General features: G+C 47.5%; 1 protein-coding gene across 1 annotated transcript; it reads left to right on the top strand.

Annotated features, from left to right (window-relative positions):
* The first annotated feature begins 11,855 nt into the window (after nucleotides 1-11,855).
* Nucleotides 11,856-20,229, top strand: ZNF692 (zinc finger protein 692). The gene is given in 13 exon segments (XM_038559486.1): nucleotides 11,856-11,982; nucleotides 12,436-12,623; nucleotides 12,924-12,955; nucleotides 13,270-13,533; nucleotides 14,255-14,303; nucleotides 14,396-14,518; nucleotides 14,834-15,055; nucleotides 15,143-15,220; nucleotides 15,325-15,403; nucleotides 17,018-17,132; nucleotides 19,553-19,652; nucleotides 19,794-20,060; nucleotides 20,062-20,229. Coding segments are annotated over 12 exon segments (1,539 nt in total). The 5' UTR covers nucleotides 11,856-11,982; nucleotides 12,436-12,447; the 3' UTR covers nucleotides 20,096-20,229.
* The last annotated feature ends 394 nt before the right edge of the window (nucleotides 20,230-20,623 follow it).

The raw sequence follows: 20,623 nt of genomic DNA, 5'->3' as shown, positions 1-20,623 counted from the left end.
CTCAATCCTGGGTCTCAAGGATCACACCCCAGGGCTGCCAGCAGTGCTAAACCGCTGCGCCACCAGGGCTGCCCTTCTGGATACATTTTGAAGGCCAACAGCATTTTTGATGTTGTCAACACAAAATGAACAAATTTTGTGGAATTTCTAATTAAGAAAAAAAAGAAAGGAAGAGGCTTATTTGAGCCCAAGTTAGGACAGCTGCTCAGGGTGTGCGGTCTTCACAAAGAAGAGAGAGCCCTGGGGGAAAATATTAGGAGCAGAGCTGTACATGTTTTAACACAAAGAGTTACAAATCGGGGGCTTGGGAAGATGGCAGAGTAAGAGGACCCTGAGCTCACCCAATCCCACGTTCACAGCTAGATATCATCCACATCCAACTCACTAAACCTGGAAGTGATCCAAAGACTGATAGAACAAACTCCACCACTAAATATAGAGAAGCTGCATCTGATATGAAGGTTACGAAGGTCAGAAAAGTGGAGGGAGACTGTCCCCAGGATGGAGGAGCTGCACACATGGAGAGGGCAGAGAAATGGGCTTTCACCCCAGGAAGCTCACATGGGGAAGACTAATCCCCATAACATTTTGGCTTTAAAAACCAGAGGGGGCTGGGATGCCTGGGTGACTCAGCAGTTGAGCATCTGCCAGCTCAGGGTATGATCTGGGGGTCCGGGATCAAGTCCTGCATTGGGCTCCCTGCAAGAAGCCTGCTTCTCCCTCTGCCTATGTCTCTGCCTCTGTGTGTGTGTGTGTGTGTGTGTGTGTGTCATGAATAAATAAAATCTTTTAAAAAAGAAAAAATTTGGAAAGACTACAAATATATGGAAGTTAAACTAGATGCTACTAAACAATGAATGGGTCAATTAGGATATCAAAGAAGAAAAAAAGTACATGGAAACAAATGAAAATAAAAATACAATGCTCAAACCCTTTGAGATGCAGCAAAAGAGGTTCTAAGAAGGAAGTTTATAGCAATACAGGCTTACCTTAATAAGCAAGAAACACCTCAAATAACCTAACCTTACACTTAAAGGAGCTAGAAAAAGAACAACAAACAAAACCTAAAACCAGCAAAAGGAAGGAAATAATAAATATTGGGGCACAAATAAATGATAGAGAAACTAAAAAAAAAAAATTTGAACATCCATATGCCAACAATTTGGACAATGTAGAACAAATAGGTAAATTCCTAGGAACATATATACTACCCACACTGAAACGTGAAGAAATAGAAAATTTAAACAGACTGATTAACCAGCAAAGAAATTGAGTCAGTGATCAAAAACTCCCAACAAAAGTCATCAAAGATGATACGAAGAAGTGAAAAAACATTCCATGCTCATGGGTCGGAAGAACAAATATTGTTAAAATGTCTAAACTACTCAAATTAGTGTATGTATTTCATGAAACCTCTACCAAAATACCACTAGTTTTTTTCACAGAGCTACAACAAACAATCCTAAAGTTTGCGTGGAACCAAACTTTAGGACTCTTAAGAGTCCTAAAGACTCTAAAGAGCCAAAGCCATCTTCGAAAAAGAAAGTCAAGCTGGAGGTATCACAATTCCAGACTTCAAGCTGTATTGTAAAGCTATATTCATCAATATAGTATGGTACTGGCACAAAAGTAGACACATGGATCAATAGAATAGGATAGAAAACTCAGAATAAACACACAACTATGTGGATAATTAATATTTCACAAAGCAGGCAAGAATATCCAACAGGGAAAAGATAGTCTCTTTTCTAAATGGTGGTGGGAAAATTGGACAGCCACATGCAGAAGAATGAAACTGGGTCTCTTTCTTACAGCATACACAAAAATAAATTAGAAATGGATTAAAAACCTAAAAGTGAGACCTAAAACCATCAAAATCCTAGAAGAGAGCCCAGGGAGTAACCTTTCGGTCGTTAGCTGTAGCAACTTCTTTCTAGATATATCTCCTGAAGGAAAGGGAAACAAAAGCAAAAATAAACTATTGGGACTCCATCAAGATAAAAAATTATCTGCACAATGAAGGAAACCTCAACAAAACTAACAGGCAATCTACAGAATGGGAAAAGATATTTTCAAAGGACATATCCAATAAAGGTCTGATATCCAAAACGTATAAAGAACTTACAAAACTCAACACTCAACAAACAAGCCAATTCAAAAATAGGCAGAAGACATGAACAGACATTTCTCCAAAGGAGACACCCGGTTGAACAATAGACACATGAAAAAATGATCATCATCACTTATCACCAGGATGATGCAAATCAAAGCTACAATGAGTTATCACTTTACATCTATCAAAAGGGCTAAAATTAGCAACACAAGAAACAATACTATTGGAAGGGATATGGAAAAAAAGGAAGCCTCGTGCAGGATTGATGGTGATGCTAACGGTGCAGCCATTGTCGAAAACAGTATGGAGATTTCTCAAAAACTTAAAAATAGAAATACCTAAGATCCAGCAATTGACTACTATTTACCCAAAGAGTAAAAAACACCACTGATTCAAGGTGATATATGCACCCTTATGCTTATAGCAGCATTGTTTACAATAGTCAAGCTATGGGAGCAGCCCAAGTGTCCATCGATAAATGAATGGATAAAGAATATATAGCATAGGGACGCCTGGGTGCCTTAGCAGTTGAACGTCTGCCTTTGGCTGGGGGCGGGGGGTGATCCTGGGGTTCCGAGATCGAGTCCCACATTGGGCTCCCTGCAGGGACCCTGCTTCTCCCTCTGCCTGTGTCTCTGCCTCTCTCTCTCTCTGTGTCTCTCATAATAAATAAATAAAATATTTTTAAAAAGAATATATAGTATATATATATGTATATATATATATATACACACACACACAATGGAATATTACTCATCCATAAAAAGAATAAGATCTTGCAATTTGCAATGATGTGGATGGAGCTAGAGATTACAATGCTAAGTAAAGAGAATGACAAATTTCATATGATTATACTTATATGTGGGATATAAGAAACCAAACAAGCAAATGGAAAAAAATAAGAGAGAGGAGGACAAAAGAAGAATAGATTCTCAAATACAGAGAACAAACTGATGGTTACCAGAGGGGAGGGGTGGGGAATTGGTAAAATACGTGATGGGAATTAAAGAATGCACTTTTGGTGATGAGCACAGGGTGATGTGGAAATGTTGAATTACTTTGCTGTACACCTGAAACTTCTATAATACTGTATGCTAACTAATTGGAATTATTTTTTTTCTTTTTTTTTTTTTTTACTAATTGGAATTAAAATAAGAACCTAAAAGCATCTTAATTATTTGTTTAACCAAAGTGGCCATAAGAGATTCTATTGAAAGTTGTATAGTTGTTAGGAAAACTTAGCTCCATGAATATTGAGAAGTTTTCGTTTTCTTAATTAAGAACCTGATAAAAACAAATACATAAACCTTGTATTTCTGGGCATATTGGAAAAAATTGTTTATAATTTTTTATCAAAAGCACACCTATAATCCAAGAAGACTTAGTTTTTTACAGAGCAAAAAGGCAAATTTTAATTTTATACCATCGTACTTTTAAAACTCACTTATTACAATCTTAGTCCTGACTGGATATAAAATTCTTTTTCAAAAATGCCCCTTTATAAATCTTTTATAAGTTTTTCTTTCATTTAGATTTTATCCTAAGTTTTCCTCACTAAATAACTAGTCACATTTCAGGACAAAATTATTTTTTTCCGTAAGGAAAAATGGATTTTCATTCTCTATATGTTTTTGACATATCTCTTGGTTTATCATTTTCCAGAAGTCTCAATTACATTGGCAGACTTTTAAATCTTAGAAATCTTAGTCTCCAGTGAAAACTAAATAGTGACCTATAATAGTGACTGTCTATTTTTTTAATAGTTTCACAGGTAGAATTTAGTGATTCATCAGTTGTACATAACACCAAATGTTCATAACATCAAGTGCCTTCCTTAATGCCCATCACCCAATCATTTACCACCCCCACTTTCCCTCCAGCAACCCTCAGTTTGTTTCCTAGAGTTCAACCTCTCTTATGGTTTGCCCCCTTCTCAATTTTCATCTTATTTTTGTTTTCCTTCCCTTCCCCTATGTTCATCTGTTTTGTTTCTTAAGTTCCACATATGAGTGAAATCATATGGTATTTGTCTTTTTTTTTTTAATTTTTATTTATTTATGATAGTCACAGAGAGAGAGAGAGAGAGAGGCAGAGACACAGGCAGAGGGAGAAGCAGGCTCCATGCACCGGGAGCCTGATGTGGGATTCGATCCCGGGTCTCCAGGATCGCGCCTCAGGCCAAAGGCAGGTGCCAAACCGCTGCGCCACCCAGGGATCCCGGTATTTGTCTTTTTCTTACTGACTTATTTCAGTTAGCATAATACCTTCTGATTTCATCCACATTGTTGCAAATTGTAAGATTTCATTCTTTTTAATGGGAGAGTAATAGTCCATTATATATATGTCTCACCTATTCTTTATACATTTATCTATCAGGGAACATCTGGGCTCTTTCCATATTTTAGCTCTTATGGACATTGCTGCTATAAACCTTGGGGTGCATGTGCACATTTGAATCATGATGTTTGTATCCTTTGGATAAATTCCTAGTAGTGCAGTTGCTAGGTTGTAGAGTAGCTCTATTTTTCATTTTTTGAGGAAAACCCATACTGTGTTTCAGAGTGGCTACACCAGTTTGTATTCCCACCAAGATCATAAGAGCCTCATTCTCCACATCCTTGATACCATCTGTTGTTTCCTGTATTGTTAATTTTAGTCATTCTGACTGGCATGAGGGGATATCTGTGGGTTTGATTTGTATTTCCCTGACGATGATTTATGTTGACCATTTTCTCATGTTTTTGGTGGCCATTTGCGTGTCTTCTTTGGAAAAAAATGTCCTAACATGGCTTCTGCCCATTTTGCAATTGGATTCTTGGTTATTTGGGTGTTGAGTTTGAATAAGTCCTTCGTAGATTTCCATACCAATCCTTTATCAGATAGATCATTTGCAAATGTGATCTGTCATTTGCAAACATCTTCTCTCATTCAATAGGTTGCCTTTTTGTTTTGTTGACCATTTCCTTTGCTCTGCAAGTGCTTTTTATCTTGACAAAGTCACAGTAGTTTATTTTTGGTTTTGTCTTCCTTGCCTTTGGAGATGTGTCTAGCAAGAAGGTGCTGCGGCTGAGGTCACACTGGGGCCTAGACTTGCTATTTTCAGCTGGCTTCCCCACTCTGATGCCTGGGAGCTTTGCCATATTCAGGCTCTCCTGTTCTTCCTGTGACCCCAGGGACCCTGAGATCATGCTGCCACACCTGGGATTCCTGCCCCACATTGCCACCTGAGCACCTTTAAGCCTGGGACATCCCCCACCATTGCAGACATCTAAAAGTTCGGATTTCATGTTCCACTGCTTATAATACTTGGTGGTAGCCTCCTTAGGCTGGGTCCCTCCCCTCCCCAGATCCTCTGATATATGGCTCCTGATTCACATCTCTGCACCTTCAAACTCCCAAGAAGTGGTTGCTTTTCTACTTGTAGAGTTGTAGCATTTCTTTTCTCAGATCTCCAATTGGTTTTGCAGGTGTTCAGAATGATTTGATAACTATCTAGCTGAATTCCAAGGACCAGATGAACTTAGGGTCCCCTACTTCTCTACCATGTTAACCTTAAAGCATAACCTATTTGTCTTAACAATTCCCCTGGAATGATGTGGAGGGGAGGGAGCCCTGATCACAACGAGAGGAGTGAGAGGGAAAGAAAGAGAGCAGCTTGTGCAGGGGATTTGCTCAAGAAAAACTCTCCCCCAAAACCATTCACTGGGAAAGGACTACCAAAAGTTGTTATCAACAGCATAGGTTAAAGTCTGAAGTTTTAAAAGTCTGCACCATCACCGGAGTCCTTGCTGATGGGCTTAGTGGTCCTTCTGTGGGCAAGGAAGACAGAGGCCCAGGTGCAGATGGCATGGTCTGAGCATCCCCTGGGTTGATGCAAAGAAACAGTTCTCCTTCTTGGAGTGCATTTGGGAAGAGTGGCATGGCCTCTTCAGGGACAAAATAGATGGCCATCACCAATGTACTTCCCTATTCTTTAGCATAGGAACAGAGACACCTGCTGAGGGTGGCAAATCTTGGTGTCAGCTTTTGATGTGCTTTACCATAAACTCTGAAGTGCTGCATGATCATGGGACCGCTTTTCTGGGACAAATTAGCACTAGCTACAGCATGGTGAGACCCTCTTCCAGAAGATCAGTGTAGGTGCATAACACACTGGGTCCCTCACATTTGGACTTTTGACACCTAACCACGCACCTAAGATAAAACACAGGAGAACTGTGCTGCTTGGCAGGCAGACAGCTTGGACACGGATAGGGTGATGGCAGGGATATGATGGAAACTAGGGACACAGGAAGGGAGATTCTTCACTCTACTGTGAGGGCTCACTTAAGAGTGGTGGGCGGTGGGTGAGAATTCTCTGCTTTGGGGAAAAAGAGTAGAGCAATACCATTCCTCCCACTCCCCACCCCACCCCCCATTAGCACTTGACAGACTTCAGTGAACCACACAGCGCCTCCAGTGGAGACTGCAGCCACTTAAACCGCATGCTGACACTGTGTGCCCTGCAGGAGCATCTTTATGTGGGCAAGTGTGCCTGAGAATTAGTACAGCAGGGTCCCTCCCCGAGAAGACCAGCACAAACCCCTCACATGCACTAAATCTACTGTTCATAGAGTGCTGCAAAGCTTCAGCTCTAGGGGAAATAGGATCTAGCATCTTTTAACAAGCCAACCAAAACACACCTAGTTAAATCTTGCCACACAGAAGATCCAAACACTCCCTACTGCAGGAGAAACTCTGCAGAGGACAACCCTGAGAGAAAGAGCAGCCAAAACACGACAGCAGAGTGCACATTCTGAAACACCTCCTGAAGCACCAGACCTAAGGCAGTATAGGACTTCCTTTTAATATAGTCATTACTCTCAGCAGTGGGAATATAACAGGCCTTTCTAACACACACACACACACACACACACACACACACACACACCTTAGCAAAATGACAAGACAGAGGAATTCATGACAAAAGAAAGAACAGAAAGAGGTCATAGCCAGGAATCTAATCAAAACAAGTAATATGCCTGAATCAGAATTTAAAATAATAATCATAAAGATATTACGGGCTTAAGAAAAGTAGAGAAGACACCAGAGAATCCCTCACTGTGAAGATACAGGAACTAAAACCCAGTCAGGCCAAAAAAAAACAAAAACAAAAACAAAAAAACAAAAAAAACTATAACCAAGATGCAAAACTGACTGCATTCTATGACAACAGGATGGAGGAAGCAGAGGAGTGAATCAGTGTATAGAAGAGAAAAGAGAAGGGATCCAAATACCTGAAATCACAAATGAAAAAGGAGGAGATATCACAACCAACACCACAGAAATATAAATAATTATCAGAGACTATTATGAGCAATTATATACCAACATTTTTGGCAACCTGGAAGAAATGGATACATTCTTAGAAACATATATTCTACCAAAACTGAAACAGTAGGAAATAGAATATTTGAACAGACCCACAATCAACAAAGAAATTGAATCAGTAATCAAAAATCTCCCAACGAACAAAATTCCCAGGACAGGTGTCTTCTCAGAGGAATTCTACAAGACATTTAAAGATGACTGTTCTTCTCAAACTGTCCTAAGAAATAGGAAGAGGAAGGAAAGCTTCCAAACTCATTCTTCAAGGCCAGTATTACCTTGATTCCAAAACCAGACAAAAACTCCCCTAAAAAGGAGAATTACAGGCCAATATCGCTGATGAACATCATGCAAAAATTCTCAACAAGCTACTAGCAAATCAAAAGCAACAGTACATTAAAAGTATTATTCACCACGATCAAGTGGGATTTATTCCTGGTCTGAAAGGGTGATTCAATATTCACAAATCAATCAATGCAATAAACCACATTAATAAAAGAAAGGATAAGAATCATATGATCTTCAGGGTGCCTGGATGGCTCAGTTGGTTAAGCATCTGCTTTCAGCTCAGGTCATGATCTCAGGGTCCTGGGAGAGAGCCATGTGTCTGGCTCCCTGCTTGGCAGGGAGCTAGCTTCTTCCTTTCCCTTCATGCTCTCTCTCTCTCAAATAAATAAATAAATAAATAATAAATAAATAAATAAATAAAATCTTTTTAAAAAAATGATTCCCACAATAGATGCAGAAAAAACACTTCAGAAAATACAGCATTCATTCTTGATAAAAACCTTCATCAAAAAAAAAAAAAAAAAAACCTTCATCAGAGTAGGGACAGAAGGAACATACCTCAACATTATAAAGGCCATATATGAAAGACCCACAGCTAATATTGTCCTCAATGGGGAAAACTGAGAGCTTCTCCCTTAAGGTCAGGAACAAAACAGGGATGTCCACTCTCCTCATTGTTATTTAACATAGTCCTGGAAGTCTTAGCCTCAGCAATCAGACAACAAAGAGAGATACAAGGCAACCAAATAAGCCAGGAAGAAATCAAACTGTCACTATTTGCAAATGACATGATGCTCTCTGCAGAAAACCTGAAAGACTCCATCAAAAACTTGCTAGATGTGATACATGTATTTAACCAAGTCTCAGGATATAAAATCAATGTTCAGAAATCTGTTACATTTCTATAAACCAATAATCAAGCAGCAGAAAGACAAATGAAGGAATTGATCCTATTTACAATTGCACCAAAAATCATAAGATACCTAGGAATAAACCTAACCAAAGAGGTTAAAGATCTGTACGCTGAAAACTATAGAACACTCATGAAAGAACAAATATTGCTAAAATGTCTATACTAAGCAAAACAATCTACACATTTAATGCAATCCTTATCAAAATAGCATTTTTCAGCAGAGCTAGAACAAACAATCCTAGCATTTGTTTGGACCACAAAAGATCCCGAATAACAAAGGAACCTCAAAAAGGAAAGTAAAGCTGGATGCATGACAATTCCAGACTTGAAGTTGTGTTACAAAGCTGTAGTCATCAAGATAGTACGGTACTGGGATCCCTGGGTGGCGCAGCGGTTTAGCGCCTGCCTTTGGCCCAGGGCGCGATCCTGGAGACCCGGGATCGAATCCCACGTTGGGCTGTTGGTGCGTGGAGCCTGCTTCTCCCTCTGCCTGTGTCTCTGCCTCTCTCTCTCTCTCTCTCTCTCTCTCTCTCTCTCTCTCTGTGACTATCATAAATAAATAAAAATTACAAAATATAGTATGGTACTGACTGTGAAGCAGACACATAGATCAATGAGACCGAATAGAAAATCCAGAAATGGACCCACAACTATATGATCAACTAATCTTTGACAAAGCAGGGAAGAATATCTGATGGAAAAATGACAGTCTCTTCAACAAATGTTGCTGGGAAAAGAATGAGTGAAGCTGGACATTTCTTACACCGTACACAAAAATAAGCTCAAAATGGATGGAAGATCTAAATGTGGGACAGGAAACTCTCAGAATTCTAGAGAACACAGGGACCAACCTCCTTGACCTACGCAGTAGCAACTTCTTAGTATAGACCTCTCCAGAGGCAAGAGAAACAAAAGTAAAAATGAACTATTGAAACTAACAAGATAAGAAGCTTCTGCAAGGGATCCCTGGGTGGCGCAGCGGTTTAGCGCCTGCCTTTGGCCCAGGGCGCGATCCTGGAGACCCGGGATCGAATCCCACGTCCGGGCTCCCGGTGCATGGAGCCTGCTTCTCCCTCTGCCTGTGTCTCTGCCTCTCTCTCTCTCACTGTGTGCCTATCATAAATAAATAAAATTAAAAAAAAAAAAAAAAAAGAAGCTTCTGCAAAGGAAACAGTCAACAAAACTAAAAGGCAGCCTATGGAATGGGAGAAGATATTTGAAAATGACATATCTGACAAAGAGTTACTGTCAAAATTACATGAAGAACTTACTAAACTCAATACCCAAAAAACAAATAATCCAGTTAAGTAATTGGCAGAAGACATGAATAGACTCCCCCTCCCCCCAAAAAAAGACATCCAGGTGGCTAACATTGAAAAGATGCTCAACGATCAACATCACTCATCATCAGGGAAATACAAATCAAAATGATGCGATACCACCTCACCCAGTCATAATGGCTAAAATTAACAACTCAGGAAACAACAAACATTGATGAGGAGGTGGAGAAAGGGAAACCTTCTTTCACTGTTGATGGGAATTTAAACTTGTGCGGCCACTCTGGAAAACAGTATGGAGGATCCTCAAAAAGTGAAAATAGTAATACCAAAAAAAAAAGAAAAAAGAAAAAAGTAATACCGTATGCCCTAGCAATTGCACTCCTGGGTATTTACTCAAAAGATACAAAAACAGTGATTTGAAGGGGTACATGTACTCCAATGTTTATACCAGAAATGTTCACAATAGCCAAATTTTGGAAAGAGCCCAAATGTTCATATGTTCATCAACTAAGGAATGGGTAAAGATGTGTCATATATGTATATGTTATATACACATATATGATATTATCTAAAAGAATGAAACTTGCCATTTCAAATAACACGGATGAAGCTAGAGTATATTATGCCAAGTGAACTGAGTCAGTCAGAGAAAGACAAATACCACATGATTTCACTCATATGTGGACTTTAAGAAACCTAACAAGTAGGGAGGGAAAAAAAGGAGTGAGGGAAAGCAGACTCTTTTTAAAAATTAATTAATTAATTAATTAATTAATGAGAGAGAGAGAGAGAGGGCACGATTGGCGTGAGGACAAAGAGAGAAGCAGGCTCCTTGCCTGGGGTGGGGGCAGTGGCTTGATTCCAGTACTAGGAGATCATGACCTGAGCCAAGGTTGATGCCTAACTAAACCACCCAGGTGCCCCCCACCCCCCAAACTAACTCTTAACTACAGAGAACAAATGAGGGCTGCTGAAGGGCAGTGGGGTGGGGGATGGGTTAAATGGGTGATGGGTATGGAGCAGGGCACAGGTTGTGATGAGCACTGGGCGTTGTATGTAAGTGAGGAATCACCAAATCTTACACCTAAAATTAATATTACTTTGTATGTTAACTAACTGCAAGTTATATAAAAAACTTGGAAGAAAAAAAAAAATAAATCCCTGGGACGGTTAGCTCACTCAAGAACAGAAGAGAGGATATTTGGTCTAGTTCTAATTCAGGAGGACACTGTATTTGGGTGGTACAGTGGTGGAGGATCCAACAAAGGAAAGGGGGAGCCAACGACGCAGGAAGAAAACCGGAAAGAATGCAGACACAGCAGCACTGGGGTTTGGGATAGAGGAGGGCAGAGGGGAAGATCCCGCAGGGTCAGATGCTCTGAAGGCGGAGAAGCGCTGTTCCAGCGGCTTGATGGAGAGGAAATCTCCGCGGGAGGCATCCCAAGAGGAACTGGGAAGTGACTGAGTCCGCAGCGAAGCCAGGCAACTTTTCAGAGGACTCTCGATGCCTCAGAGGGAGTGGGCCGTGGCCAGATGTGCCTTTGAGGCCTAGACAGGGGTCTAGGTGGTTAGGGCGGCTGATGCTGCAGGTGTTCGCATGTAGGTGGCAACGGAGAGGGAGAAACTGCAGGTGAAGCGCACAGGGCAGGGTCAGGCTCGCTACGTTTCCGCACCAGGCGGAGGCGCACCAGGCGGCGGCACCCCCGGCGGACGCCAGGCCTGCATCCCTCGGAAGCTCCGCGGCGCTCGGGCGATTCCTACGGGAACTACAGCTCCCGGCAGGCGGTGCGCTCGCCGGCCATTGCGCAGGCGCCGCCAGTCCCCTCCCAGTCCCCCTCCGGGCCGCCCCGGCCCCAGTTCCGCGTTGGAGCCGCGGACGCCTAGGGGGCGGCTTCCTCTTAAAGGAGAAACGGCGGCGGAGCGCGCGAGGTGGGCCCTCATCCTCCCGCCACTCTCCGGGCCTGCGCCGAGGAGGGGGAGGCGCAGGCGCAGTCGGGCCGAGGGCGGGTGGGGGCGCGCAGGTAAGACCCGGCGGGGGTGGACCGCGGCGGGCACTCCGGGGGCCCGGCCTGCGCTCAGTGGGCGTTAAGTGGGGCGGCCCGACGCGGGGTGGGAGCGCCCCCGCCCCGGCCACATTCACTCCGCCATGAAGAGCGCCCCCCAGACACCCCCCCCCCCTCAGCAGTCCGGGCTGGAGGGGCCTGTGCCGTCTTCAAGGTGAAACTGTCACCTCCCCGTCGCCCAGCCCCCGTTGAAACTTGGCCGGAGCCTGGCGCCTCCCCAGGGCGCGGGGCCGGGCCGCTGGCTTCCCTCCCCCCCCGCACAGCGCTGCTCTGCGCGCCCAGTAACGCAAGCCGGGCGGTGCGGCCCCGGCGGCGGCTGCGGGGAGGACCTGGGCCGGCCGATCCGACCGCCGGGGGCCCTGAGGGCGCCCCGGGTCAGGCCGCCCGTGCGCGTGTCTCCTCCACCCGTAGGTCCTGGTGCCCATGGCTTCCTCCCCGGTGGACGCATCGCGCAGGCGGCAGGAGAAGCGGCGGCAGCTGGACGCGCGCCGCAGCAAGTGCCGCATTCGCCTGGGCGGCCACATGGAGCAGTGGTGCCTCCTCAAGGAGCGGCTGGGCTTCTCCCTGCACTCGCAGCTCGCGAAGTTCCTGTTGGACCGGTTAGGAGCCGGGCCGGGCCGGGCCGGGCCGGGGCTGCGCGGGAGGGCGCCCGGGGTGCGACGCCCAGTCCCCTACGTGGTCGGTGCCGGCCGCCAGCTCGTCACCGCCCGCAGATTTCTCATTTCAGCAGAACAGCCTGTGTGACTTGGGGCCTCTCTGGGTCCTGTCCCCCCGCTGTTGGTTTCCAGCGAATAGGGGCCCTAGGGTCTGGTCCCTTCAAAGTGTGGGAGTGCAGAGAGCTGAGGCCAGCTGGCCCGGATCCCTCCCTAAACTGCCTCTCTTCCCCCTCCCCCTGGCAGGTACACTTCTTCACGCTGTGTGCTCTGTGCAGGTGGGTAGGGAGTAGCTAGAGGTCCGGGGCCAGGAGCCAGGGAGGGCGAAGGGGCAACAGGGAACCCCCTCTGGAGGGAACTGGATCAGAGGGGACCCTGAGCGGGTTGGGGAAAGGTGGGGAGTTGGGGAGCCCAAGGTAGTTTGATGGGAGCAGGCTGTGGAAGAGAGCAATGTCTAGGGACCTTGGGGGGTTCTGGGCTCTAAAGGATGATAAACTAAGGTAGGGACTGGCTTTGCCCAGGGAGGGTGTGGTCCCAGCGTGAGAGTAGGAGGCTTGCCAACTCGCCCTGACTGTTGCCTTCACCACTTCAGGTCCTGAGCCTTTGCCCCCCAAGGGTCTGCAGTATCTGGTGCTCCTGTCGCATGCCCACAGCCGGGAATGCAGCCTGGTGCCTGGGCTCCGAGGCCCCGGGGGCCAAGATGGGGGGCTTGTGTGGGAGTGCTCTGCAGGCCACACCTTCTCCTGGGGCCCGTCTTCAGGCCTCACATCTCCAGAGGAGCCTAAGCCAGCTTCCTGTCCAAATACTGCCCGGAGAAGCTGGTGCCCAGAGGCCAGGAATGGTCAGGAGCCTGCAGGTAGGCCGGGGGGTGGGGGTGGGGGGGTGGGCAGGAAGAGCTGTGAATGTGCAGCGGTCTGGCGCCTGCGGTCTGGCGCCTGCCTTTGGCCCAGGGCACGATCCTGGAGACCCAGGATTGAATCCCACGTCCGCTCCCGGTGCATGGAGCCTGCTTCTCCCTCTGCCTGTGTCTCTGCCTCTCTCTCTCCCTGTGTGACTATCATAAATAAATAAAAATTAAAAAAAAAAAAAAAAAAGGAAGAGTTGTGAAGAAAACGGAGGGAAAATGGTTCCCATCTCTGTAGCTTAGAACCCCCTTTGTTAAAAATTATCCTTTCTTAATGGAAAAACAAGGAAATATATCCCCAAATATATTTTTAGGTATAAAAAGCAAAATACAGAATGAGACGTATGTTGTGTTACCATTGGTGGAAAAACCAGGGGAGGAAGAATATATATATATGTACTTACGAATGTATCAAATACGTCTGGAAGGGCATGAGGGAAACCCGGTTCTCTGTGGGAAGAACTAGGTGAAGAGGGGGTAGTATTGGTAAGGAGACTTTTCCAAGCGTACCTTTTTATACTTTTACCTTTTGAACCATGTGATTGTATCATCTCCAGAGTAAAGCACCCCTTCCTGCTGTACCCTCCTCCATCCCAGGAGACCTTAAAAGTACACCTGTCCTCATTCCTCCAGCCCAGAGATCCTTCCCCTTTGACCCTACCTGTACCAACAGGTTTGGCATCTGAGCACGATGAGAGGACTCAGGAGGCCAGGTTGCCCAGGTGAGGTTTGGGGGGAAGGGAAAGGAGAGACTTGGGTGAACAGTGCAGGCGAGGGAGTGGGAGCCTGAGGCTTGCCTTCCTTGGTCCAGCAGGGAAGTAGGACCCTTACTGGAGACCTTCCCAACCCCAGGAGAAGAGGGGGAGGAGGAAGATGAGGATGAAGAGGAAATGCTCAGTGATGCCAGCCCATGGACCTACAGCTCCTCCCCAGATGAGCAAGTTGGGGTTGTGGGAGGATGTTGAAGTGAGCAGGAGGGAGGGAGTAGCTGGCCAAGGACCCCAAACCTTGCAGACTTGAGGGAAAGGCTTTTTGGTGGGGAAGGTGGAAAGAACTGGAGGCTTTGAATCAGGAAAATCAGGGTTGAAGTTCGGCTCTAGAGGAGAACGAAAGCTGAAAACAGATGTGAATAGAGATCCTAGGGTAGGGTAGGGTGGTTCCAAGTTGGGGATCTTTGCAGTTTAGGGGCGGGTGTTGGGTTGAAGGCTAGCTGAGAGCCCAGGGAGATAATGCTCTTCTCTTCTCTTTTCAGCAGTGATCCAGATGCCCCCAGACTATTACCTTCCCCTGTCACCCATGCACTTAAGGAGGGAGAGACACCCCCACCCCCAGAAGCTCCCCTCAATCCTCTTGCTGTACTGTCCTCATCAACATCATCATTGGGTTCTGGAGCTCTTCTGCCTACGGAAGTTGGGGTACAGCCAGACATCAGAGGGACCCCTCAAGCAGCCCAGCAGACTGAGCCCTTGGCCAGGTAACCTGATGGCTGAGACAGAGGGCAGGGGCATCCTGGGACGTGGCCCTCCCTCGAGGCCCTTTGCTCCCTCTTTGCTGCCCATAGCCCTGAGAGTCAGGCCCAGTCTGCTCTGACCTTGGCCTGGGAGGAGGACACGGCACAGATTGGCCCCAAGAGAATTAGGTAGGACTGGGGGGGGGGGGGGGCGTCTTTGGGGACGGGACTGAGAGGAGGGGGCTGAGGAGAGCCTGTGGGAGTCCTTAAGCTCTCCCATCGTCCTTTCCCAGGAAAGCTGCCAAAAGAGAGCTGCTGCCTTGTGACTTTCCTGGCTGTGGAAGGATCTTCTCCAACCGGCAGTACCTGAATGTGAGGACATGAGGGACACACATTGGGTCCTTTGTGATCTCAGAGGTGTATGAGGACGGCTTAAGGAGATGCTGAGGTGAAGGAGAAGCTGAAGCAAAGAAGCTTGGAGTGTGGGTAGATTTGGAGATAGGAAGAGAAGTGTTAGGGTGGACCTGCAGAGCTTACCTACAGTTAATAATCCCTCAACCAGAAACTGGTAGGTAAAAGCAGAAAACCAAGCCTCAAGCACATAGCTGCTGCCCACCATTGCTGGTTGCATGGGTCCTCCAGGCCATCTGCCTTCAAGGGGAAGGCAGATAACCATGGCATTCCTCAGGCTCTTGAAGTGCTAGCAACTGTTCTAAGCACTTGCTGTGGGTCAAGTCTTTTGATCCCTAGGGAGTAGGTAGGTGCTGATCCTGTTCCTCCCGCAGAATGGCACACAAAGGCTAAGTAATGGCCCAGGCTCCTTAGTGTGTGGTAGTGCTGGGGCTGCTGAGTCCACACTCAGCCACTTGGCGCTGCTGGCTGGGGTGGGTGGTTCTAGTGTTGGGGGTTGGTAGGTGCAGCCTAACTGCCAGCGAGATTTGAGGCACATAGAGGGGTGGCCTACAGCCCCCACCCTATCCAGAGCCCTCCCCAACCATGTCCTACAGTTGAGGGAGAGTCCAGACCAGAGGGATGGTGACACGAGGGTAGATGGGATTTGGGAGAGGGAATGGGCAGGTGCCCAGTGGCAGGAAAGCTCTGGGATGAGAAGTTTAGCAAGGCTAGTCAAACACATTAGAGCCTGTTAATGAAGAAGACTGAAGCAGCCTCGAGCAGTGGCTTAACTATAGGAAACTGGGACTATAGAAAAGGGGAAAGCCCATGCAGTTTACTGAGCCAGGATGTAAAGTTAGGTTGGACAGGGAATTATTTCCCAGACATACTCATGGAGTTAAGTACAGATTACCTCTACAGGTATTTCAGGTTGAAAGCATGCCCATGTGTGTGTTTCCAAAGCAGATTTAGGAAAACATCATATAAGACATGCCCACAATGAGCTATTGATAAAGTAGGCAATCTGGGCAGTACTGTTTTTTATTGATGTTGTTGTTATTATTATTGTTATTATTATTATTATTTAAGGTTATTTGTTTATTCATGAGAGAGGCAGAGACACAGGAGAGGGAGCAGGTGCCCTGCGGGGTGCTCCATGCGGAACTTGATCCCAGAACCCCAGAATCACGACCTGAGCCGAAGGCAGACACTCAACCACTGAGCCACCCAGGCATCCCTGTACATCGATGTTAAAGAGGATAGCCATACCTTCCCCAGATTGTGTTCTCATCCCAGTAGACAGCAGCTCCATGGTTAGGGAACCAAGACAGTCACCAGAATGGCACTTGGTTCAAGGGCTGGGCATTGCTAAGGAAAGTTGTGACAAAAATGTGAGATAATGCAAGTCCAGGACAGAAGACGATGAGGGCACAGTGTGGTGTCAGGATGGGATGGGTGCTGGCATTCAGAGGAGGACTGGCCAGGATGATGTGAGCTGGTGGTGCTAGAACTGTTGGTAGAGCTGGGACAGAGAAGCCTGCCTGCTGGACCAGGTCTGGCGGTCTCCCTGAGACCACCTGTTTCATTTCCCAGCACCACAAGAAGTACCAGCACATCCATCAAAAGTCCTTTTCCTGCCCAGAGCCAGCCTGTGGGAAGTCCTTCAACTTTAAGAAACACCTAAAGGAACATGTTAAACTGCATAGTGGTGAGTGGCGGAAATGCCTCCTCATTTCCCTCCTCTGGGTCCTGTCACCTTCCCCTGTGCATCCCTTCACCTCCCCTTTGGGTCCCATTACCTATCCCCGAGGGACCCTTCACCTCTCCCAAGGGTCCCTTCATCTCCCCTGTGGGGCACGTCATCTCCTCCTGAGGGGCCCATCACCCGCCCTGAGGGGCCCATCACTTCCCCTGAGGGTCCCTTCATCTCCCCTGTGGGACCCATCATCTCCTATCTGCAGGTCCCATCATACCCCTCTGTAGAATCACTCTCACACTCGTTCTCTGTGTGTTGAGCACCTGCCTGCTTGAGACTGTTCTAGGTGCTGAGATACAAAAGTGAACGAAGAGGGCAATCCTTAGGATGCCCACTCTAGTGATAACAGGGGAACAAAGGGATCTGAAAGCTCAGAAGAGAGGAGAGCATGAGGGAGGAGTCTCTCTTGTAGAAAGGGAAGGTGCTTTGAGCAAAGACTGAAGTGGAGGGAGGATTGGAGGCTTGTCCATGTCTGTGGGCAGCACTGGGAAGGCCTTCACCTGGCATCTGCATGGCATGTTCCAAGAATGGAGAGGAGGCCAGGAAGTTGGAGAGGAAGGAAAAGAGATCAGATAGGCGGTTGGGGCCTCTTCGACTACCATCAGCATGGCTTGACTTCCGGCCAGATGAGCTGGGCAGCTCAGGGACAGAACTGCCTTTACAGGGAGCAGAGTGACTGCCATGTGGACAAATGGGACTGTAGGAATGTGCTGTGATAGCCTTGACGTGCTGGTACAGTTGAGTTGGTGAGAAGTGGCTGGAGGCTGCTGTGAGGACAGAGTGGCCACAGGTGGGTGGGCAGGAGGGCATCTGGGCTGACTTGAAGGATTCCAGCCTCGGCAACTGGGCAGAGGTGATGTGATTTCCTGAAGGTGAGGGAAAGGCAGGCTTTGGGAAGGTGACATTTTATTTATTCACGTTCCAGAAGATGTGAATCTAGAGTTCAGAGATGTTGGGGAAGAAAAAACTGTGTTCATCACAAGCATGCCGTGGTATTTGGAGCTGCAGGTGGAATGTACCCACGTGGCATGAGTGTAGGTAGAGAAGCATTCTGCGGCTCCTGGGGTGGGGGGTAGTGCCGGTGCTACAGGACTGAGTATAATGAGGATGGGCCGCTGGACTAGATGACAGGGTGGCGGGAGACAAGGGAGGACAGCCAGAATGGAATGAGCTAAAGAAGTAGAGATAGTGAGGATGGGCCACTCTCTGGGGTGTTATGACGACAGGTAGAGAAATGGGAGCTTAGCTGGAAGGCTGTGAGCTTGGGGGTACAAAGATGGGAATGACCCCCCCCCCCCCCCCGAGAAAAGGCTTACTGATGTCTAGGTGGCATGGGGAACCTCTGGTCAGGGAGAAGCAGAGTTATGCAGCAGAGCAAGGAGTGTTCACATACATGGCACAGAGGTTGACTGATGGATCAGGTTGGGGGAAGATATGGTTATTCTCTTGGCTTCTCTCTTCTTGCTGACTTGAAAAATGAGATCACTGCTGAATGAGCTAGCACAGAGAAGACTCCTCTAAGAGTGGGAGAGGGAACCGACCAAGAAAGTGCAGAAGCATATCGTTGGGGATGAAAAGGAGAGGCTGGGGGCTGGGCAAACAGATGGTGGGCTGTGTTTCTGCTCCCCTTAGCACACCTGTGCATTCCTAGAGCGGGCCAAGAGTTGTGTTAATCCTGAGTGGGCTTTTAACCAAACAGGTCCAATTGTCCAGGGAGAGAGTGGTCAGTGATTTCATAGTGTGAGTGAAGGCAGGCTACAAAGACGCCCTGGAAAGGGATCTGGGTGAGGAGGGTGGAGGGGCACAGGGATGGGTGGTGGGCTGCTGGACTGGCAGCGGGAAGTCACAGGAAGTCCAGTGATGGGACGTGACCTGGGAATGGTGGCTGAGAAGGATGGGAGACCAGGAACAGAAATGTGGAGTGCTGGACATGTAGAAAACAAAACAGTAGCACAAGTAATGGGGGAGGAGAGGGCCTGGAGCCAGAGATTTGTGGAGTGTGCTGGAGAAACGGGGAAGAAGGCTGCAGGTGGACACGTGTGGTGTGACAGTGGGGGATCCAAGTGGTGGTGAGGCAGAGGTCTAAAGGATGTCACAAGAAGCAGGGATATTCCTGTGGAGCCTGCCCTGAGACCTGGGGAGAAAAAACCACAGGCCTGTGAGAGCTCCTGGAGAAGCGCAAAGGGCAGGTGCTTAGTGCTGGTAGGGAAAAAGGAGCAGGATGGCAGCTGACAGCCACAGGGCGCTGTTGGGCTGGGAGGATAAGCAGGTTGCTTGGGGGCAGTCGTCCTGTAAGGGTTGGCAGGTGGGCTGGGTTGAGGAAGGGCCGTGGCTTGGGGATGGATGCTGGGGTGACCCCTGTGAACCCGCAGACACCCGGGACTACATCTGTGAGTTCTGTGCCCGGTCTTTCCGCACCAGCAGCAACCTCGTCATCCACCGGCGCATCCACACTGGAGAGAAACCCCTGCAGTGAGTGTGGGGGAGTATGGGTGGGAAGGTAGGGCTGCCAGGGGTGCCAGCAAGACACTGGGAAGCTAAAGGCAGGAAGAACCCTTGGGGAAGTCAAGATGGGCTGAAGCCCTGTCCTTCCCTCCACTGTCCCTGGCTCAGGTGTGAGATCTGCGGGTTCACCTGCCGCCAGAAGGCCTCCCTGAACTGGCACCGGCGCAAGCATGCAGAGACTGCTGCCACTCTGCGCTTCCCCTGTGAGTTCTGTGGCAAGCGATTCGAGAAGCCGGACAGCGTTGCAGCTCACTGTAGCAAAAGCCATCCAGCCTTGTTACCAGCCCTACAAGAGTCACCTGGCCCACTGGAGCCCTGTCCCAGCATCTCTGCCTCTGTGACCCTGAGGTCTGGTGACAAGTCCAGGCCTTCGGGTTCCTCAGACTCTGACTGTACTCCCTCAGCAGTGAGCATCCCTGGGCTCTGAGGAGCCAGACCCCAGGGACTGGAGAGAAGTGCCAGGGAGTGCAGGGTGGGGGCAAAGAAACCAGCCAGGCTACTTTAGTCTTCCTAAAGGACAGAATAAACCCTTATTTTACATGGACACGTGTGGGCAGAGTATTTTGGCACCTGCAATGCAGGAATCCTGATTCCTTTAGAAGCAGGCTGCTAGAATATGCCTGAGTACACCATCAGTTGGGCCCTGTTCCTCTCTGCAGGCCCCCACCTCAAGGAGCCAGCTGTCTTTCCCAATTTGCTTTGGCATTTTGCAGTTCTTTTCTGTGGGGTATCATCATACATACCCATTCTTGCACTCAAGCAGGGCAGGCTGGGACACTAGAGAGGAATGAAGGTATGTGAGCAGGAATGGAGGTATGTGAGCCTAAGCCATATTCGTACACTGCGTTATCTGGGAGAACCAAATGTGTATGCCTGAGTAGTCTTGACTTTACACGCAAAATCAAGGGGGCTGTACGTGCAAGATCACTGAGCTACCT

Source organism: Canis lupus, chromosome 16 (assembly GCF_011100685.1).
Source record: "Canis lupus familiaris isolate Mischka breed German Shepherd chromosome 16, alternate assembly UU_Cfam_GSD_1.0, whole genome shotgun sequence".
Lineage (NCBI taxonomy): Eukaryota > Metazoa > Chordata > Mammalia > Carnivora > Canidae > Canis > Canis lupus.
This window is presented reverse-complemented; position numbering and strand designations above follow the sequence as displayed.